At 41.7% G+C, this 24,476-nt stretch overlaps 1 protein-coding gene across 1 annotated transcript; it reads right to left on the bottom strand.

The window, feature by feature from the left end:
• Nucleotides 1–2,390: 2,390 nt before the first annotated feature.
• LOC139450454 (uncharacterized) lies at nt 2,391–24,476 on the bottom strand. The gene is made up of 7 exons (XM_071232160.1): nt 24,392–24,476; nt 18,272–18,449; nt 12,061–12,299; nt 8,203–8,445; nt 5,651–5,728; nt 4,731–5,249; nt 2,391–2,987 (listed from the first exon to the last, which is right to left on the bottom strand). Exons 1-7 carry the CDS (start codon nt 24,435–24,437, stop codon nt 2,698–2,700), a joined length of 1,593 nt encoding a protein of 530 aa, XP_071088261.1. The 5' UTR covers nt 24,438–24,476; the 3' UTR covers nt 2,391–2,697.

A 24,476-nucleotide genomic window follows, 5' to 3' on the forward strand; every position in this document is an offset into this window, starting at 1 on the left:
TAAACCTAAAAAACACACAGTCCTTTTAGTCTCCCACTGCATGGTTCTGATGCCATTCTTCTGGAGGAAGTCTCTTGTTGCTCTCGCAGTGTGGGCACGGGCGTTATCATGCTGAAACTCGTGGTTGCGGCGACGTGGTCTCAAGACTTGATCAATGTACCGAGCTGCTGTGACACCATTGCCTCTCCCTGGACCGATGTTCCGGAAGACCACAGGGCCGACCTTCTGTGCAAGACCAATTGCAGCCCACAGCATGATGCTCGGACCACCCCAATGGTGGGCTGTGTTGCCCACTGAAGACGGTCCCCGCGATGTCGTGGTGTCAAATTGGGTCCTCGGTGTGGCCTGTGACAGTGGAGGTGTCTGCTCGCCAATCGTCGACGCACGGTGTCCGCACTTATGTGTCGCTGGTCTGTCGAGGCGTTTCCACAGCAGTAACATAGCGATCTTGAACATGCTGTCGCACAATCTGACGATCCTGACGTCGGGTGGTGAGCCTTGGTCTTCCACTACGTGATCGGTCATCTGTAGTGTTGGTGGTCTGGTACCGTAGCTGGAGCCTGTATATGGTCCTTACGTGGACTTAAAATGCACTGGCTACTTGCCGGGCGGTTTATCCAGGTTGCAATCGCCCAAGAGCTTGGTGTCGCTGATTGCTTGTCAATCTTGGCATGTGGGAGCAATTCAATAACGATCTGGGTGGATTTTGATAGGGCAAGAAATAGGGGAACGCATGTGCATTTCAATTTGCACGGAACTCACGTGCATCGGGTTACCATGGCCGTTGCCGTGATGCGTTTGGGCGATCGGTTTTATTGTCATCTGTTCTTTTATCATCAAATTTCATTTTTCCGGACAAGGTAATGTTAAATTTTAGAAACTTTGACAAACATTACCCAGATATTTAAATGACAACTTTTCATGCAATGTTACTTGGGGTGACGTTTCTTTTCCGGTTCAGTATATGTGTGAACACAATGCTATTTAAAAAGTTGTCAAATGTAACACACGTTATATTTGGGATAACACTTTCTGAGTAAAGTACAAATTCCCGTACTTTGTGTACAATATTTTTGAAACCGATGAGTACGGGTATGTTGCTGACAAACCTAGACACATAATCATGGCAAATCTGGGATTAGAACGCATATTTATTGATAACTGGCACGTCTGGGGGAGGCCACCTTGCACAGTGAGTTACGTCCCCTTAGACAGGCCCACCGTACTTTGGAAGTACACGTGCCAAGTTCTGTTCAAACCATCCTGTAAAAAAATAATTGTACTTGTTTGTCTACATACTCAGTGGAAAGGAAACAGAAATATAGAAACATAAGGCTTTATTGAGCAAAGATTTCATTGAAGTAGTTATACTTTAGGATATCATCAATCGTTACTATACATTATTTGCATTATGTTTACAAAATATAATATTCTGAAAAGCAGGACGACAAAAACGGCTATGAAACATTTCCTTCGGATAGCACAAAGGCACTTTGAATAAGAATATTTGTGACTGAAAATATAAAAAATAGGAATTATTAGCCAACTGTGTTTCCGTGTGGTATATATCGTATATTTAATTATGAATTGTATCTACGAGCCTGAACATAACACATACATATACTCTCCATTTCTAATATACGATACGGACCGCCTCCGTGGTCTAGTGGTAGAGCGTCCGCCCGGAAAGCGGAAGGCCCAGGGTTCGATCCCCGGCCGCGTCATACCAAAAGACGTGTAAAGATAGTACTTGGTGTTACCCTGTCTGGCGCTCGGCATTAAGGGGTTAAAGCAAGGATAGGTCGGCTCGGAGTTGGTATACTGTGTCTGAGTGGGGTATTTATGTTAAACTGCGGCGTGGTATCTTAGTGAGCTGGCACTACAAATCGGACTAGTACAAACACACACACTTACACACTTAATCTTGGACGCGACGTTAAACCCCATTCCACCTCACCTTATATACGATACGGATACAAAGGAAGGTAATAATCTTAGAGCGTATTAATAATACGCCATATTTATGGTGCTTTCCACATGCTGATTATGCTCAAAGCGAAATATCAATCGGTGTGGATTGGGATCACTCGAATGTCATTCTCAGCGCCCTGGGGAGTGTACACAACCTAAGCTGCCTGTGAGGCGCTAGATGGCCAACTCACTGCTGGGTAAACAGGCACATTTCGAACAAAATCCGTACCACGCGTGATACCTGTTGACCGAAGCCCTAGAAACTCTCAGCAACCTCTCCCGAAGAGTCCCCAAAACAAGGATTCTCCACCATCACGTCATTCTTAAAATAGTATTAGTATAAACACATTTTCATTCATTTGGGTAACTGCAGGAAACGCGTAGGAATACACAGGCTGAGTAAACCGCCTCATTTATTATATAGTGCAAACAACTGCCCCAAACTATGCATCACATCTACGGATTGAACATCTGAAAAGCTCTTGTTACATGCTCCCACTTGCATACTAGTATGTAGTATGTATCAGACCGTGATCCCACGTTTACTGGATTGGATTATCGCAGCATTACAAACCATGGCAATCAAAGGTCCACTTTTTGTAGCACGTTACGTTTGATCGCCGTTACCATAATCACCACCATATAAGCTATATAACCGCAACCAAGGGTGATATCACATATTTGCTAAAGGCGTTTTAGTGTACGAATGCACATGCATTTCTAAAGTCACCTTTTCTTTCCGCATATAAATTTGATAAGTTGAAAAATGTAAGTCGAATCGGCCACAAGAAAGAGTCCACCGGTTGCAACAAGAAGTGCAATACCAAGAAAGCCAATATTCTGAGCACTCGGTCTATTGTCAGGGGCACTGATTTTCTTTCGAATACTCTTGGATGTTTTCGTTTTGTCGACAATTAAATATGCGATAATTTCTTCAATTTTCTCCTCAAGAGTTTTGTTGTCAGTTGAATTGCACTTGCAGGAACATATTTCAAACCCCGTCTGGTTCCAAGCGCCTGTGAAAAAAACAACAACAATTGTAAGGCTAGATGTGGTCGTATAATACCTATGACCATTTTATGATTTCAAAACGTCCACGCCAGAGAATATACCACTGGGACAAAGTGGCAAAAGAGTCATGGGAAAATATGTGAATGGATCACTGAGACCGTGTGATCGCGAAAAGGGTAAGCATTTCCTGTCCTACTGGTTGGGGGCACGGGTGGCCCAGTCGTCTAAGGCGCCGCGATTCGCTGTGCAGAGTTGCGTCCCTTGGGCACGCCAGGAACCAATGATTGTGGCTTCGAATCCCGGTTCGCTCCGATTATGTTTCTAGCACCATACCCGTTCTCGTGGGTTTCACCGAAGTGGTAAACGTCTGAGACCTGCTTCACTTCGGGCTTTCCTCCCATATTAAGCTGACACGCCGCGATATGACTGGAATACTGTTAAAAGCGGCGTTAAACCCAACTCACTCAATCACTCACAGTCCTACTGGTCGCTCCCGTCGTTCACACAAAGTGCCTGTTTGTGGCCTGACTCTTATAGCAGTACACATACCATACTACTCATGCCATACGCGACAATATTCCAGTTACATGAGGTCGGTTTGTACATAATCAGGGCAGTAAATCCAGTGACTGACATCATGATCATCGATCTATACAATTAGGATACGATCAAATACATCAAACAAGTCACAAAGTCTGTCCACCCGATCTCCCATGTCAACTCTGTGGACAAGCATGAGTTACTGTGGACTTATTCTAACCCGGATCTTCAAGGGGCGATTTGTAAGTTATGAGTAATTCCGATAATGAAAGTACCGCGTATTCATAAGTTTAGATTTAACAAAATTAAAGACGGTGCCATAAGATGTTACTTTTATAACAAAAATATGTAACCTATAATATTGAAATATCCGACCTAATTTCAACATTTTCTATGAAGATTTTTTTTACAAAGATACGATTAATAAAGTAAAATGTATGCGAACACTCGATCAGAAATAGAATTCAATATTGACGGTTAATTGTTTATTGTTGTATGACGTATGGAGGCCATTTATTTAAGGTTTCGGGGGCATTTGAATTGAATTTGAAAAGGGGGAAGGGGTGAAATCATGTTTTGCCTGCACTGAAACTTTGTTGTCATCATACACTAAAATGAGGTGGCTATGATTGGATAACTGGTTCATTTAAAAAATTTTTTTTTTTTGCTTAACGCCGCACTCAGCGATATTCCAGCTATATGACGGCGGTCTGTGAATAATCGAGTCTGGACCAGACAATCCTGTGATTGACATCATGACCATCAATCCAAGCAATTGGGATACATTGACATACATCAACCAAATCAGCGAGCCTAACCACCCGATCCCGTTAGACAAGCATAGTCGCCTTTTACGGCAAGCATTGGTTGCTGAAGATCTAGTCCACCCCGGACCTTAACAGGTCGGAAAACTGGTTAAAGGGTGGGTTGGGATTAGAATCTATTTTCCCTGCTGTATCCAACATACTATTTATTTGCTGAGCACCATCAAACAAACTATTCATTTTCACTATTAACACTAACATTTTGACGACGGTTATTTTTTAGAAAGCAAACTATTCACTTTTCTGAAAAAACAATTCATTTGAAAAATTCCCTCCCCATAGGAATAAAATGGATGCTACCTTATTTACATCACAACTTGAAAACCAAAAAAGAATTTAATCCAAGCTGTCAACATGGATTTTTTTATGTTAAAGATTGCATACCAACGGTAGACGCTGTCCATGCTTGTGTAGTTGCGCTGATTGTTGGTCCAGTTGCTGTTGTAGTCGTCGCTGTTGTTTGTAAAACGGTTGTCACCGCTGTTGTTACTGTTGAATGAGTGGGAGTATTAGTTGTCACAGTTGTGAACATTGTTGGCGCAGACGTAGTTGTTAGTGTGGGTGTAGTTGTAGTTGCACTAGGTGTAGTGGTCGGGGTTGTGGTCGTTGTTGGAGTAGCAGTAGCTGCACTAGGTGTATTGGTCGGAGTGGTGGTCGTTGTTGGAGTAGTTGTAGTTGCACTGGTTGTAGTTGTAGGAGTATTCGTCGTTGTTGAAGTAGTAGTTGCCCTAGTTGTAGCGGTCGGTGTGGTGGGCGTTGTTGGAGAAGTAGTTGTACTACTTGTGGTCGGAGTAGTGGTCGTTGTTGTAGTCGTAGTTGCACTAGTTGTAGTGGTCGCTGTAGTAGTAGTTGTAGTGGTTGTAGTTGTCGAAGTAGTGGTCGTCATTGCCGGAGTTGTTAGAGCTGCAGGAGAGACATACATTCAGCATTACGTCATGAAGAAGTATCAATTCATTCTTTCCTTGTGTTATACAAATGAAAATCGCGATAAACACAAATGAATAAGACGATCCGAGCTGCTACCAATTTAAGCGACCCGTGAAGATTTTGGGGTAGAATAGGTCTTCAGCAACCCATGCTTGCCATAAAAGGCGACTAACGGGATCGGGTGGTCAGGCTCGCTGACTTGGTTGATGCATGTCATCGATCCCAAATGCGTGGATGGATGCTCATGATATCAATCACTGGATTGTCTGGTCCAGATTCGATTATTTACAGACCGCCGTCATATAGCTGGAATATTGCTGAGTGCGGCGTTAAACAACAAACCAAACCAAAACCAATTTAAGCAGAGTGTTCCTTACCTTGACCTAGAATGCACCCAGTATTGGGGTTGGAGCTGGTGTCTGGACTGTTCTGGTCATCTGTGCCATCATAGTCACCTGGAATCGAGGATATATAAACCGTTCGTTGGATATTCTATATCGGATAATACATTCTGCAAACAACAACACAGGAATGAGTGCATTCGATGTAACGCCGCTTTGGACAATATTTCGTTCATAGCATAGGTGCTAACAGTGAAAGCAAAAAGAGGCGAAAATGTGAGGCGAGGTGAGGTGAGGTGGGGCGAGGTGATGTGAAATGGGGTCGCGTCGCGTCCAAGATTATTGCACTTATATAACGACGTGCATGTCCGTGTGTGTGTATGTGTGTGGCTGCTTGTACTAGCCCGGACTATCAATACCCCACTCAGACACCGTATACTGACTCCGAGCCAACCAGTCCTTGTTTTAGCCTCTTCCTGCCGAGCGCAAGGCAGGGTAAGAACAAGTACCATTTTTAACGTCTTTTGGCAACCACGGACCTTCCGCTTTCCGGGAGGACGATCTACCACTAGACCATGGAGACTTTGAGGCGCAAACGAGGGGCGTAGCCTTTTTACCATTTAAGACAGACAAACCAAGGATCGTCATCAGGGTGATCATTATATTTGCTTAACGTCGCACTCAGCAATATTCCAGCTATCTGACAGCAGCCTGTAAATAATCGAAGCTGACAAGACAAACTAGTGATCGATAACATGAGCGACACCCGACACCGCCAGGGTTCGATGATAATCTTTGTTTTGTTTGCGTGTTTGTTGAAAGACGCACTCATCAATATTCTAGCTATATGACGGCGGTCTGTAAATAATCGAGTCTGGACCAACAAATCTAGTGATTGACATCATGAGCATCGATCCACAAAATTCGGATACGATGATATGCATCAACCAAGATAAGAGCCTGACCACCCGATCCCGTTAGCCGCCTCTGACGATACGCATAGTCGCCTTGAACGGCAAGCATGGGTTGCTGAAGACCTATTCTACCCCGGATCTTCACGCTGATATGATAAGCAATCAGCCAAGTCACTGAGCATTAACGTCCGATCCTTTTAGTTGCCTAGTACGACAAACATGGGTTCCTGGGTACCTATTCTAATCTAGATCCCCACCGGGACACGGCACAGTGCCGCATCACGCCACTGGATACCCATGTCCCCAAAACGAGTGAGTGAGTATGGTTTTGCGCCGCTTTTAACAATATTCCAGCAATATAACGCCGAGGGACACCAGAAATGGGCTTCACACATTGTACCCATGTCGGGAATCGAACCCGGGTCTTCGGCGTGACGAGCGAACGCTTTAACCACTAAGCTACCCGACCGCCCCTTCCCAATAACGAAGAACTTATACTAAACTTCAGTTCAACATGAGCAAAGTAAAAGCTATAAATAATATTATTATCAAGAAGAAGGCTGATGAAAAATGTTTCCTTAGTCCTCTGTCTGAACAAATATGTGATAGGGCAAACTAACCATTTTATCTCAGAATAATTATGTAGTTTATCATTTAACCGCGTTTCTATAAGAATAGAATATATATATATATTTTGGACCCGGCTTTTTGTTGTATATATTATCACATAAAACTTTAGATATGCTTATAAGGAACAACGGTTATAACGAACTAGAATTAGTGGTCCCCTTGAGTTCTTTGTAACAGTTTACTGTATATGAACTTTGGATTTGTTTCGAAGTTCTGTGGGTTGGAGAATACCGTGGTGACAGTGGTCACAGAACAGTTGCCAAATCCGATGACGTTAATAAAAGCGACAAACCCCTTCCATTCTCACAGGAAATAGAACCCAATGTACGATTACGACTACCATATACATGTGTTTATGAATCACTGTAAAATGGTGATGATATCAGGTGTTCGCGAAAAGTGCATCGCATCCTGCCCCACCTGTACGCCTATCCTGACCAACATTTGTAGTGGAGAGTAGGTAGACTGATAACCCCACTAGGCAAGCTTCTTGGGGTTCGGTTCTGACCCACACCTAGTCGGGTGAACTAGTTCAATACAAACCTCTGGTTACCCAGCGGCATTTGGATAAGCTCGTTGATAAGATAGTCATATGAATCTCCAAACGAAATGTTAGCTTTGGTTGAAGAAGCCCGTATGAACTATTTCCTAAAATTGCCTTTGAAAATAAAAATTGGCTGGTCCCACTCTGCAAGAACATATGAAAAGACCAACTGTCATAAGCTTCGACCCGTGAAGATCCGAGGTAGAATAGGTCTTCAGCAACCCATGCTTGTCGTATAGGGTGACTATGCTTATCGTAATAGGCGACTAACGGCATTGGGTGGTCAGGCTCGATGACCTGGTTGATGCATGTCAATGTATCCCAATTGCGTTGAGCGATGTTCATGATGTCAATCACTGGATTGTCCGGTCAAGATTCGATTATTTACAGAGCGCCGTCATATAGCTGGAATATTGCTGAGTGCGGCGTTAAACAACAAACAAAAAAACACAAAAAAACGTAAGCTGTCACTAAAAGTGTGTTTATGTTTGTTAACCCACCAATAAAACATTGCTTGGCGTAGAAAGTTGACGCAGTGTCCGGGCTGAGCAGTTGAACAGGGCTACTGGCTGTGTAGAAAGTGCACGTCGAACCGTAAGATACGCCCCAACACTCCCCGGATCCTCCTGTGTAGGTCAAACAGTCATTCTTACACTGAGCGGCGCTCGATATCCCTGATCTGGAGATGGTCACTAGCAAGTTTATATCCGCACTCTTAGTTTGTTGATGAAATCTGCAAGCTCCTGTGGAAATGAAAGCCAAATATATACTTTAATTACCGTTCGGAATCTTATATACAGACCACGAACAAGGGAACATCACTGAAACGCCTGCATTTGGCATTAATTTGTTTTGTTTTAATTCAATCTCATTAAAATCAGATCTAAGTTCTCGCTGCCGCTTAACAAAGATCTGAGGACATCCCATTTTGGGTCACGTCAGAACGACCTTTCGCGAAATTTGACCGACCACTGAAATGACTAACAAGAAGTCGACATCAGACAATTAGAAAGCAGCTTTCTCGAGCTTTACGGCACTCGTTTCAACCTGGCGACTTCCATTTCAGACTACGCTTGAAAAATATGTTGACACAGTTCTCTATTAAAATATTAAAACTGAACAAACGAACTATCCGGAATGTCTAATATATGGTTGCGATTGTATGAGTGCTTCCCACGTACTTTGCAACGCCTCCTCCGTTCAAATCATTTATCCCACGGCAGCGAGAGACAGACGATCATTGTGACGGAATCAGTCGTACGGGCCGGAACTGTCGTTCGTATTATCCAGTGTTAACATTTTCGAGGTTGCATGATTAGAAGACACATTTCGCCTGTCACTTTCATGATCTGGTAAGCGACGCTTTGATTGGTCGGATGAAAGGTCGTTATGATGTGACCCGTTATGGGATGCACTAAGATCTTTGTTTAGCGATAACTAAGATCTGATTTTAATGAGATTGGTTTTAATTCTACATTTAGATCTTCACTCTCAAATATGTATGCGCACTCAAACCTGGCTTACAAACAAGCTAAGCGATGCATGACTTACCTCTCACTTTCAACAATTTTGGGCGGTCGGGTAGCCTAGTGGTTAAAGCGTTCGCTCGTCACGCCGAAGACCCGGGTTCGATTCCCGACATGAGTACAATGTGTGAAGCCCATTTCTGGTGTACCCCGCCGTGATATTGCTGGAATATTGCTAAAAGCGGCGTAAAACCATACTCACTCACTCACTCATTCAACATTGTTACATGAAGTGACGGTAAATTCAGTTAATGGTTTTCAGAGACTGTAGATAACTTTGCAAAAGCTGCAGTCAAAGGTCTCTTCCAATTGAAGAAATATATTGACCTTGTGAAGAAACATTATGTTCTGACATGTGAGCAGGGATAGACTCAACATAAGAATACCTGTTATCGTACACTTGTAAATACTGTATGTATATGTCTGTAACTCTTCTATGGGGGAATAAGGAACACACACACACACACACACACACACACACACACACACACACACACACATCATTGTCACATACGGCCACAAGGTTGGGCTGAGCTCAGTATCTCGCACTGACTGGATAATTACGAATTCTGTCCTACGGAATTCTGCGCCATTCTGCTTGTAGCGTGTTGACCAGTTGTGGGAGTCTCTGCGACGTGTTCTGACGTTGACGTACACGTCGATCGAGTTCATCCCAGAGGTGCTCGATTGGTTTGAGATCTGGAGATATCGACGGCCAGGGCAAGGCGTTGATGTTGGCATTATAAAGGTAGTCTACCGTGACATGAGCTTTGTGCGGTGGAGTGTTGTCCTGTTGAAACATCTCCCTCTGGCGGTCAATGATAGGAAGAAGGTGAGCTTGAAGAATTTGATTCATGTAGAGATTTGCTGTCCTGAACCACAACCAATCAGATCTCGTGGTGTAGGATATGGTTCGTGGTGGTCGGCCGGTTCTCGGACGGTCTGCAGTGGAATTGAACTGCGTGTATCGGTCCCAAAGGCGGCAAATGGTGCCGTTCAAAAGAATACTGCGATTCCCCTCTTTGGATAGGTCCTATGGCGATGTTCCGATCGGCAGCGCTGAGTCTCGGCATTTTCGAACTTGAAAATGTTGACAATTGAATGACAAATTATTGGCTTATGCTTGCCTTTTTATAGCCACTACCACGAGTTACGAATGCCATAACTTGCACGTGCATTTTGCTTGACTGTTTCCCTCCATGACATATTTGAACAAGTGTGAAAACAATGCCGTTTAAGACATTGCAAATCGACAATGGCTGCGTTTTGAAGCTCCGTTTGTCGGATATGAAGCCACCAACTTTTTCCAATAACATATATCCAATTTATATACCGGACTTTTGTGTTGTCAGTTCATCAAGCGTCATACCAAATGACGTTGGTAAAGATGGTACTTGTTGTTGCCCTGTCTGGCGCTCGGCATTAAGGGACTAAAACAAGGGCTGGTCGGCTCGGAGTCAGTATACTGAGTGGGGTATTCATGTTAAACTGTGCCATGGCATCTCAGTGAGCTTGAACTATAAATCAACATCAGTCCGGACTAGTACAAGCAGCCACACATACACATTTGCACGTCGCTGTATAATTGTAATAATCTTGGACGTGACGTTAAGCCCCATTTCGCACCATTTCATTCACCTCACCTCACCTCACCTCACCTCACCTCACCTCACCTCACCTCACCTCAGATATCTTGAGAGCCTTACAAGTGCCAACGGCATCGTGCACTTTCTGCTGACAACGTTAAAATAGTTTATATATAACGTCAACGTTAGAGAGAACCCATCTCGATTTACCCACGAAACAGTTTCCATTGGACGTAAAGGCCAAATAGCAGTGAAACGTATATTGACGTAAAGGCCAAATAGCAGTGAAACGTATATTGACGTAAAGGCCAAATAGCAGTGAAACGTATATTGACGTAAAGGCCAAATAGCAGTGAAACGTATATTGACGTAAAGGCCAAATAGCAGTGAAACGTATATTGACGTAAAGGCCAAATAGCAGTGAAACGTATATTGACGTAAAGGCCAAATAGCAGTGAAACGTATTTTAATGGATCACTGAAAATCAATGGTGATACCAGGTGTCTGCGGAAAGGGTAAGCATGTCCTGCCTACCGTTTTTACCCGCCACCACACTAATAGCATAAGAAGGTAATTGTTGGTGACCCAACAGCGCACAGCAGTATTCATGTAAACAAACCAGACAAACAAATGATGGACCAGACTTCCAGTTACACTGAAGCACATTACTGTCTTTGTGAAACTTAAAAAGATATGTTAATTTTGCAATGCGTATGTTGTTAAAGGTTATGCATAATTATGCATGTATGACCGACACTCGGTAACACGCCTGGGCCCCGTTCCACAAAGTTATCTGAGGTCGTAACTCCTATACTTTAACATAGACTTACGACAATCGTAGCTCTATGATCGCTTGGTGGAACGACCACATGGACGTTTCATGCAACATACGTCGTACATTTTGGCGATTGTTGTAAATCGCGGCTCTGTCATTTATTTTAATGGGGGCACGGAAGGCCCAGTCCTCTAAGGCGCCGCGTTCCGCTGTGCAGAGTTGCGTCCCTTGGGCACGCCAGAAACCTATGATTGTGGCTTCGAATCCCGGGTCGCCCCGATTATGTTTCTAGGTTTGACAGCACCATACCCGTGCTCGTGGGTTTCACCGAAGTGGTAAACGTCTGAGACCTGCATCACTTCGGGCTTTCCTCCCATATTCAGCTGACACGACGTGAAATAACTTGAATACTGTTAAAAGCGGCGCTAAACCCAACTCACTCACTCACTCATTTATTTTAATTAATTTTACCTCCGACAGACTCGCAGAATAGCATTTTCTTCTGACTGCATGACTCTGACCTCCAGGCAAATCCAGCACCACTCTTGACAATCTTGACGCACTTGTTAGTCTGTTGGTTGAGTGGTTCCCCGCTGAACCAGTCAAACCAGGACGTCCCGCCTGCGTTTTGTGGAGTACAGCCCTCAGCCCAGCTGTACCCGAATGACGACGGGGATGCGATGCCATGTAGGCCTATCCAGCTGTCCTGGCTGGAACAAAATTGTGATATGAATTTTTTGCCTGATGCGAAATCAGAATCAATAAGGGTTTTTATAGCAATCTACATGTAGCTTACGTGAAGATCCGGGGTACAATAGGTCTTCAGCAACCCATGCTTGCCGTAAAAGGCCACTATGCTAGTCGTAAAAGGCGACTAACGGGATCCGGTGGTCAGGCTCGCTGACTAGGTTGATGCATGTCATCGATCCCAATTGCGTGGATCGATACTCATGATATCAATCACCGGATTGTCTGGTCAAGACTCGATTATTTACAGACAGCCGTCATATCGATGGAATATTGCTGAGTGCGGCGTTAAACAACAAACCACCACCAACAACAACCCTGGTTGGTTGACTTCTGACGTTATAGTAGAGAAGGTATGGAAGTTGACAATGGTTTATGCAGTTTTCGCAAACACCAACATCACCTTACACATTTCGGAAATTTAAACTTCAGTGTACTATTTACACTGGGCCCACTGTTCTTGCATGCTTTTTGTCTCAAGTTAAAGGGCGGTGGGGTAGCCTACAGATTGAAGTGTTTGCTCGTCACGCCGAATGGTCGGGTTCGATTCTACATATGAATAATTGTGCAATGTGTGAAGACCACTTGTTGAGTCCCTCGCCACCCCCCCACCCCGTGATATTGCTGAAATATAAACATTAAAATAAGTATCACGGCACCCATATATTTTTACCCTCATCTGCACGTTGATACTGATATATTTTTAATCTGTTTGCTCGCTGACTTGGTTGATGCATGTCATCGTATCCCAATTGGATGGATCAATGCCCATGATGTCAATCTGGTTCAGACTCGATTCTTTACAGCCCGCCACCATATAGCTGGTCTATTGCTGATTGCGGCGTTGAACAACAAACAAACTGTAATTTGTTTGAAAGAAAATTTTGTCCTTTTCTGTACACCATACATTATGTATAGGCCTGCGCGTGCCTTTGTGGTAGGACTGCAGCAAGGCAATACAGTTTGAGGTTGAAAAATACAATTGATTTCTGTGTCAATAATTCGCTATGGGGGACATAGCAACTGCCATTAGAAGAAAGATGGCAAATTATTAGAAATGCTGAATGCCGGTATGTCTCTCCGAGAGATGTTGCATGAGATGTCGGTCATCGTCCATCCACCACTAGCCGAATGGACAGGAAACACCAGCAAACGAATGACGTCAAGACAGACAGCGTTTAGGGCGACCCCTTGTGACAACTCAGCAGGGTGCTGGTCTTTCCGAGACTTACCAGACGTCATCCGTCCAGTTCAAGCGTCGAATGAAAACGAATGTCTTCTGTCTGACAAAATGGTGCGAAATTGGCTTAAAGCCCTTTCTTTTTGGCTGTAAAATGCCTCTTGTTTACAGCCTCAAGCCACCATTTACCTATTGATCTAGGTAGGTGGCACAAAATCCCTGCCAATGAACGAACGTGTAAACGTGTAAACGACATTAGCGACGTTGGTGATAAATTCCATTAAATTTTTCTTTGTCCTTTTCTAAAAACACCAACGGAAAATATATGTTCCAATTTCAAATGCTAAACCCAAATATGTTTAAATTTAAAGAACCTTTTAATTAAAAAAAAAAAGTGTTATAAAACACTTTGTACATTCTGTAATGTCATTATGAAATCTTCCATGTAAATCTCATGCAAATACTGTTTGTACCTCATTTGCCGAGTATCCCGGCCTGAGTGTTAAAAACGTTCTTTTCTCTTCTCACCTTCATATAAACGTATGGAAAGAGATCTTCCGTGTTTGTCTTTGCCGCTCATTTAACCATTAATTTCAATTTATGCAGATGGTGCAGTAAATTGTCACTTGAATGCGCATATTTGATATAGTGGATGGTAACATGGAAGTACGATGAAACATATGGGTGTTGCAATATCTTTTTCCAGGTGTATATTTCCAAAAGCAACGTAAAACCATACAAAAGATGACACTTTTTGATCACTGCAAAAATAAAGGGAACTTAAAGTCGGTAACCAAATAAGTCAGTTTAATTACATGTAGTCTCGGACTTTTTCATTAAGTTTTTTGTTGTTGTTTATTTCGTCCATGTATTATGGGATAGGGGTGGGTACATGGTAGGCAACGTCGCCCAAGGCGCCGCAATTCGTTGTGTAATGATGTATTTTCAAAGTCATGCCAGGCGCTGGTCGTTGGGTCGAATCCCTCCGTCCTACTGACTGCAGTCAATGGTTTGTTAGCACCATACACGTTCTATCGAAGTTCTGTGGTGAAGATATGGACTTTAAAGTGACATGCCGGGATATTAAAATCGAATGGTGCTTGATCGTTACATGATCATGACAGAACTGTTGTGATACGTCTGGCAACGACCGCTTTGTTTTGTGCGCAAATTGTGTGAGTGGCGGATGCAACCGGGCTTTCCTCCCACATTAAGCTAACACGCTGGGATATAACTAGAATACTGTTAAGAGCGGCGTTAAACCCAACTCACTCACTCACTCACTCACTCATCGCCCCATAAAATCTATATGGTGGCTAAAAGGGGACATCGCTTTATCGACGTCAGTTACGGCCGTGAGAAAGCGATAAAGCGATAAAATGAGACGAGAAAGCGATAGCACGCGAGGAGAAAGCGATAACACGAGGCTAAAAAGAGATAGCACGAGGGGAAAGAGCTATAGCACGAGACGATAAAGCGATATCATATATCGATCGCGTTCTCATCTCGTGTTCTCGCTATCTCGCGGTCGTAAATGACGTTTAATAAGTTCGTGTGTCTGTGCGTGCGTGCGTGCGTGTGTGTGTGTGTGTGTGTGTGTGTGTGTGTGTGTGTGTGTGTTTGTGCGCGTGTGTGTGTGCGCGTGCGTTTACCATTTTGATATAACAAGCCAGAATCTATATTGACAAGCATTAACGACTGAACAACGTACAAACAGCATTTTGGCTTGGGAATACATAGCTCGAATCAATCAAAGCGTGATGGACAGATAGACCTTTTGGGGTATACCAATGGCAATTACACGTTATTTCCCTTGTGGTTTGCAACTAGTAACGTGAAAGCTATTATAAATAGTAAACGCTGTTGTAGCAACTGAGTGTCGTAAACACCGCAGTTCACCCATTAACAGACAAGGGAGCGTCAAGACAACAAATGGTCATACGTTTTACAAGCTGTGTCAGGGAGCGTTGTTGAATAAACACAATAGGAAATTAAACGAAACCAGTGTTCATTTCGTTGCCAGTATTCTTTCACTGGACCGTGACGAGGTCTGTGGAGCTTGTCATTGTTGTCCTTTATACCTTGACTGAAAAACGCACAAATAAACATGACTTTATCCTTAGGGATCCCAACTGTTAGCCTCTTTTTGCCAACCATGTTGGTCTGATAACAAACACAGGGCCAAGAAAATAATTTCTTTATAGTTTTAAAAAGATGTAAGGGATCATAAAATATAAATGTCACTTCAAAGATACTTATTGCATCAAGGCCGGATGCATAAGAGTTTCATTATAATAGGTTTACATATACATCTTGATGATAAAGAAATCGTTTCTAGGATCGTTTTCATGACACAGCATCATCTTTAGAAGATAGGAGAAAAATAAAAACAGGTACAGGATAATTTGACAGATAGTGTTCTGGTATAATCTTGTTTCTTAGATGACAGTAATACGGACATACAAACGGAAAGTAAAGTTCATTTTCGAATGACATTATGGCATAATCTCTTTCAGTGGACATTTTCCTTCCTTCATTTATCATGAGATCTAACCGTCGAAGTCTAAATTAAATAAATGAACGTCTAGGGTTTTTAATGTTAATGTAGATAAGTACTTTTCTGGGTGAATAAGACTCTTAAAGGTTGTATGCAAGTCACACCTTGAACTGTTTTCTATGGTGGAAGACCATTCTTGGTGAAACTTATTTAAAGATTGTTTACGAAATAGTTTCAAAAAGAGTTTAACATCACCAACTGTTTGGTTTAACCATACAAAGCCGTAGCTTGAATGTACAAGTTAATTATAAGAGAGTTTCGGGATTCGGCGTCCACACATTCCAAGAATATTAAATAAGTATTTCAAACATCCGATTTGGGAATTGATATACAACGGGTATCTGCCACACTCGCCATTGACCGTACTATTTGGTGTTGAAGGACCAACAGATAAGATTTGTTTACAGGCTAAAAGATGTAGCTTTTCGAGATAGTCGTGTCGCTGAAATCCCCATACTTTTGATCCATATCACAGGATTGCTTGAATTTGGGCATCAAATAAAATATATATTCGCTGTAAAAGCTGCAACTTTCTGCGGGACAGACATTACGTTAATCATGGGCTTTTGTGAACGTGATGTTACAATGTAAATCCGAAACACATTGCTTCATGTTCCTAGGTCAAATGGTTCCACATTACACCAGGATATGTATTCAGAACAGTTACACATAAACAATCTTTCATTAAATGCCACCCGACCTCCTTTTCTGAAAATGTCAATATTTATTTTCTCGTAACTATCTGATATTTTCCACTCGTTGGTGTAAAATATTATGTTGGTTTTGTAATACAACAACAGAATCTGATACTAAAAAATGACGCCATCGGCAAAAAGAAGCGTCAGATGGTCTTTTACAACTGGGAACATTTGAATATCACGATAACCATTAGCCAAAATGTAATAATACAGTTCACTAATAAAATAACAGAGCAACAGAGCTTGAGGGCTCAAGATACATCATTGTCGTAAGCCAACAGAACAGTCAAAGACATCGTGCATATTTGGAAAAGAATCTATGAATGTTAACTTCTTTATCATGAGTAACACAGCGTTTCGGGGTACATACTTACTCCTTCATCAGGTGAATTAATGCTATGAAGCAGAGAATATGTCTATGTAACACCAAAAGTAATAAGACAAAGGGGGGAACTTGACTTAACATCCGTAAATTCTCTTCCTTATGTGTCTCATAAATGCCATTCAAAGACTTGATCGTACACATGATTTGATATTTGAATACATACTAGCTTTCAATATAGAGTACAACCCCCCTGTAGACCAATAGTTCTTAAACAGTGCCATAGTTTAAAACGATCAAGGGAGTCAAAAGCTTCTTTAAAATCGGGATTTTTGGACTATTGCTTACAATGTAAACATATGATCTGATGTTGAATATATTTTTTCCAACACCAGCCTGAATTTCGGGAATCTTTTCTCGCATAATCAGCCTAATTCGTAATCCTCGAATTAAGTACTAATGTAAAACATCTTCTCAAGAATACTCATTAAATATATTCCCCTATGGTTGTCTGGGTTGTTAAAGAGTCCTTTCTTTTGTATAAGGGTAATTATCGAACAAGATCAGCTACTAGAGAATATACCTCTATCAAGAATCCTACTGGCACATTTATGAAGAAAAGGCATCATCTAAAATTTGGAACATTTTATCATCTCAACAAAAAATATGGTCAGGACCAGCAGCCTTCCCACGTTTTCGGTACAGTATAGCGTCTAGAATTGCATTCTGTGATAGAGGTTTTTCTAAAATATGTTTGTCAACATCGGTGTAACAAGCAGAGGAAGCATCAGGCACATCGTCAAACACATCACTGTCAGTGTTGAAAACGATATCATTTGTAAAAATACCTTTCATAAAATGAATCAGCCACTCACTAGTAATCACACTAGACCCATGCGATTCGCTTCCATATCTTCGCCGCTTCGAATGACAAGACACAAAACAGTCTACACTTTAAATTTGTGCGCAGTGACAAATGGTTATGTAACGTCTGAAACGAAGTTTATGTGACTATTGGTTTTAGGGTTTTATCATAATTGAATGGATATATCAACACTGTACTATTGAGGATGGGTCATAAGCACAACTATGAATCACGCTCGATCCAAGTCTACACCAGCAATGATCGCATGACTTGATACAAGACTAAATAGAACAGATAATAACCCTTTACTTACAATTTGTTGTACCATATCCCAGTTTCGGCGTGAATCCAATCGAGAGCGTCGGCTTTGTCCTTGGTCCTGACCTCCAAGAGGTTCATGGACTTGGCGGAACAGAATTTGAGTGCATCATTCCATGTCCGCTTTGCTTGGAATAGCTTTATCGTCGTCAGCTGCCTCTGGCTATCAGTCACTAAAACATATCAAATGTGAAGAAGTATTATTATCTATCAACAACAATGATTTACAGTGACATTTTAAGCTTACATTCCTAATGCCGACTAATGAGGATTCGCTGGTCACAATGTGTAGGCTGGCTGAATTGTGTGTCATCGTACCCGGTCGGCGTCGATCGTTGCTCATGCAAATTGTATCCACCACCGTTGTTCCTGTTGGTTTTCTAGAGATTATTTCGAGATATGACTGGAATATTGCTAATAGCTGCGAATAATAACATTCACCCATTCGCATAATTTTAACCAGTAAAACAAACATTTAGAACAAATAATCGTCTTTAATCTGATAATTTCAATAACTGCATTTTCAATGCTTTAGCATCCATACTAAATCAAAACTCGTAAAACGTCAACGCCAGAGAAAAACTCTCGATAAGCCGAAGAAGCAAATTCCATTTGAGATAAAAGGAAAAAAATTAATACCATATGAATGAACCCCTGAAGGTCATTCCACATTAAGCTGACAATCCGCGACATAGCTGTAATATTGTTCGAAGCGACTTTTATCCCAATATACACACCCATTGAATTATTTCATTAATTCATTTTCGCACAAATAGACGTTTTATATAAAACATTATCGAAAAAAAGGTTAGGAACATATAACTATGTATACTATATAAATATAACTAAGAATGAGTGAGTATGGTTTTACGCCGCTTTTAGCAATATTCCAGCAATATCACGGCGGGGGACACCAGAAATGGGCTTCACACATTGTACCCATGTCGGGAATCGAACCCGGGTCCTCGATGTGACGAGCGAACGCTTTAACCACCAGGCTACCCGACCGCCCCTAACTAAGAATGAATATATATGAATTATTATGAATATACTGAAGAAAATCTGTTTAAATCCATTGGAATATTCTCCCATTACCAGACGTGTCATCAAATCCAGATATAATTTCACACTGCAAAAACATGATACGTCAGTCCTTGGTAGATATTAAGACTGAGTTTAAGTAGTTTAAGTAATTATTTTACGTTAATTACATGCACAGTCGGAATACATGACAAACGATCGAACAGAGAGAACACGGCACACCCATAACCGATGTACCTGTCAATATGCACTGTGCCATTAATGCAAATGACATGCAATGCAAAACTTTCATACGTTGATTAATCAAAGGAGAGTCGGTGTCTATTACTAGTCTTATCGATGAGACAAGCATTTCATGCCTTTCAACACGCAACTCCAAATATCTACATGTATATCGCTACCTAATTCAATCGTTAAATAAATATGAAATCAATATGCAGGCACGCTTATTTCTTGCACGGTTTGACGCGCTGGCCTATGCGTGTTCATTACTTCTTAAATAGTATATTGTTGTGGTAACTAAATGTATTACAAAATATTAATCATCTTATGTCGTATTATTTAAGGGATATTTGAAAATCGTTTATATCTACCGCGAGGAACATATGAAATGTATTTAGAACCATTTGTGTGTGTCATACTCTGAATGATTTCAAATATTCCCAGATGAATTTAATTGTTAAATCTAAGAGTTGGATATCATAAGAAGAATCCTCTTTGAGAGCGAGTGAGTGAGACTGTGAGTGACTATAGTTTTACGCCGCTTTTAGCAATATTCCAGCAATATCACCAGAAATGGGCTTGGCACATTGTACCCATGTCGGCGTGACGAGCAAACGCTTAAACCACTAGGCTAACCGACCGCCGCCCCCTCTTTTTGAAGTTGAATAACACTCCATATACACTGGCCAAAATAAGAAAGTTTTTAACGTATAACTGAATAATCAGTGTTTCATTACATGTTTAATGAAATAGGATTACACAATAAATAATGAAGATACAACAACCAAATTTTACACAGGATGAGGCACATGTTTCTTACACTACAAACAGTCTTTTAATGCTCTAAGGGACGTCTGTGATGGCACTGTGCCAAAGTCAGTACCGGGTGTTACCACGACGAGCATCGATCACAGCTCTGCACCGCCTGGGCATGGACTGTATGAGTCGTCAAATCTGGCGTTGTGGAATCCCTCTCCACTCATCCTGCAATGCATGGTTCAGCTGTTGAAGCGTCTGTGGTTGAGGCTGTCGGCGTAGTACACGTCTGTCTAACAGATCCCACAAATGATCAATGGGGTTTAGATCAGGCGATTTGGAGGGCCATGGCAGCACAATAACATCGTTGTGGGCAAGATAACCCATGGTAACACGTGCAGTATGCGGTCTTGCGTTGTCTTTTTTAATACTTTTTTTTATTTTTTCAATCATTTTACATTTATTTGATAAAAATGTGACATTCCAGTACATAGTTGATTAATCATCTAAATAGATGATGGCAAGTTGACCAAAATTTATAGAAGGGGCCAATGTCACACTCAATAATCGCTGAACATTTAGTAAGGTTGTAGTAGTTTCTTATTTCGTTCTGAAAGACTTGAAATGACGGGAGTCTCTTATTTAACTTACTGTTAAAATATAAGATCTACTGTTATCAAAAAGATGATATTTAGAGGGTCATTGCGCTTTTCTGGAAAACAAATCATCACATGTTTCTTTGTAATTTCGATTGGGATGTTAGCCTTTTGAAGTAGCCAAACTTCAAGTTGACGCCAGATTTGCTGCACCATATTACATGACCAGAAAAGATGGATTTGGGTCTCGATATCAACTGAACAAAAACTGCAATTTCGACTTTCAACATAACCTAATTTACACAAGAGAACATTAGTCGGAAGTATATGATGAAGTATTTTGTATTGGAGCCATTGCAGTTTAGTGTCTTTCGTACATCGAAAAGGCATTCTATTGTATTGGGACCAGTTATCAATTGAGTCATCCTTTAGGCTATTCTTTTCCCATTTCGTACAGTGTACATTTTTTGTAGTGATATCTGAAATTAGTAAGTTGTAGAAGCATGTCGATCCATTTGCAAATTTAAGCACATTTTCGATACTTGGGGGTATAATTGGATTTTGCAACTTGTTCAATTCTTCTAGTTCAACATTACTTGTCTTGAAATAGTGTTTAATGGCCACGATAAGGCCGTTATATAGTAAGAAGTTCGTTTTTTTCGCGAAAGATTTTGAAAAGGTGTTTGTTGTGAGCAAGATAATCAATGGTAACACGTGCAGTATGCGGTCTTGCGTTGTCTTGCTGGAAAATCTCTCTTCTGACGTCAATGGCGGGAATAAGGTGACATTGAAGGATTTCATCACGGTAGCGTACAGCAGTTAAACTTCCCTACACGTGCACCAGATCTGTCCTACCCTTCACGGATATGCCTGCCCACATTATGACACTTCCACCGCCGTATCGGTAGACTCATGGCGATACAGCATGAACCGCGACTCATCACTGAATCATATCCTTCTCCAGTGCACTGGGGTCCATGGTCGAACATTTCTGCTCCATTGCAGACGTACACGACGATGATGTTGCCGCAGAACGGGCGCTGTATATGGTCTCATTGACCGTATCCCATGCTGTCTTAGACGATTTCTGATGGTTTGCGCTGAGACTCTACGAAGACCAGGAACATTGTTAGTTGTTCTGATCGTCCGGTTGCGAAGATGCAACACCCGGATGAAGCGGTCCTGCGCCGCAGTTTTGACCCTTGGTCTTCCACTTCTCGGTCGATCTCTTGTAGAGTTGTGGAGTCTATAGCTCTGCCACAGACGAGAAATGGTACTCTGCCTCACGTTAAAGTGCCTGGCTACTGATGTCTGACTTTCTCCAGCTTCCAGACGTCCAATGGCTCTGTTTCTACAGTCTTCATTCAGTCTTGGCATCCTGAGAGTCACGCATACAGAATATCGGAGAGTGATTCGGCTCAGGACTGTCAAAGGTATAAAGGTTAAGTAGCCGTACTTGCACGTGCAGCATGCTTACAGCTTTTTCTCCATGCAATTTCTCCCAGTTTGGTTTCAAGATGCTGTATTTTGGCGACAAGTCACCAAATGTTGTGTTCGGGTGCAATAAATAAGTGTAAGGTCAATATTCACAGTTAGTAATGACATTTAATATTGAGTTCTAGCCTTCATCTTTAATAACAGTTGAAAAACAGATTTCAGCTATGCGTTTCTTTTTTTTGGCCAGTATACATCAAACACAAACATACGCTTCACTTTTTTGTATTACGAGGGAAGATATCTGTTCGGTGATATATAGTTTATGGTGAAATTCCTGTGAAGTGAAACACATCGTAAATGACGTCTTTTCTATGAAATCACCATTGTTAAATCGTGTATATCATGACTTTTAAATATCGGAGAATAAAATAACAAAAATAAGTAATTGATCACGGGTATCTGTGATTTATGAAAACACCAATAATCAATCTGAGACGTCGTGAATAACCCTAGTTTCGTTTTAGTGTATTATAGAAAGAATTAGTTTACAGTAACTGTTACATATCTGTCCATGCTTATTGCTTGACCTTTGTGCGCTACTGCCAGGTATTATGAGTGAGTTGGGTTTAACGCCGCTTTTAACAGTATTCAAGTTATATCACGGCGTGTCAGCTTAATGTGGGTTTTCCACCCACATTAAGCTGACACGCCGTGATATAACTTGAATACTGTTAAAAGCGGCGTTAGCGGCCCGAAGTGATGCAGGTTTGTTTACATGAATACTGCTGTGCGCTGTCGGGTGACCAACAATTACCTTTTTATGCTATTAGTGTGGTGGCGGGTAAAAACGGTAGGCAGGACATGCTTACCCTTTCCGCAGACACCTGGTATCATCACTGATTTTCACTGATCCATTAATATACGTTTCACTGCTATTTGGCCTTTACGTCAATATACGTTTCACTGCTATTTGGCCTTTACGTCCAATGGAAACTGTTTCGTGGGTAAATCGAGACGGGTTCTCTCTAACGTTGACGTTATATATAAACTATTTTAACGTTGTCAGCAGAAAGTGCACGATGCCGTGCGCACTTGTAAGGCTCTCAAGATATCTGAGGTATCTGAGGTGAGGTGAGGTGAGGTGGGGTGAAATGGGGTTTAACGTCGCGTCCAACATTATAAAATTGCGTGCGAGCACGTGTGTATGTGGCTGCTTGTACTAGTCCGGACTGATGCCGATTGATAGTGGTAGCCTACTGAGATGCCATGCCGCAGTTTAACATGAAAACCCCACTCAGACACTGTATACTGACTCCGAGCCGACCAGCCCTTGTTTGAGCCCCTTAATACCGAGCGCCAGACAGGGAAACAACAAGTACCATCTTTAAACGTCTTTTGGTATGACGGGGCCACTTATTACCACTTCGGTGAAACGGGTATTGTGCTGACAAACCTAGAAACATAATCGGGGCGAACCGGGATTCGAACCCATAGTTCGGTTTCTGGCGTGCCCAGGGGACGCAACTCAGCACAGCGAATCCCGTAGGCTGCTAAGAGACTATTCTAATGGGGAATCCCCATGGGGTATCAACAATATAAACTAGTATATAACTTTAACACTAATAAAGCCTCGCTTCTTTTCCATGTTATATTTTGGCTGGAATGGTACTCTAAATAATTAAGTTATCAGAATAACATATTTCAAATATTTCAATTATTTCAATAATATATTTCAAAATATTTAAGGTTATATATGAAATGTAAACGTGCTTCTCTTTGATCTTCTTAACAGTTGAAATTAATTTACGTTTCTTGTTTTTCCAACCGCCAGCAACATTCCAGTTATATCTTGGCGGCATGTGGGCCAAACAAACCAGTGACCGAGAGAATGGGTAATACATCACTCTGTCGGTGTACAGTGTAAACGATCTGCAAGTCACAAGGTCTGACAACTCGACCAAACTTTGTCTCCTATCAGCATCAATATCAAGCGTGGACATAATCCTACCCGAGTTTCCACGTAGGTTAAATGATAGTAAAATGTAAAGTGTGGAAAGTCTTACCTCCACTCAAACTCAGCAACCAAATTAATCCGATCAGAAGAACCATGCTATCTGAAAGATTGAAAATGTCTCAGTAAGAGCGTGT

The sequence above is a fragment of the Haliotis cracherodii genome, unplaced genomic scaffold (assembly GCF_022045235.1).
Source record: "Haliotis cracherodii isolate W230 unplaced genomic scaffold, xgHalCrac1.p SCAF_8, whole genome shotgun sequence".
NCBI classification, from domain to species: Eukaryota; Metazoa; Mollusca; class Gastropoda; order Lepetellida; family Haliotidae; genus Haliotis; species Haliotis cracherodii.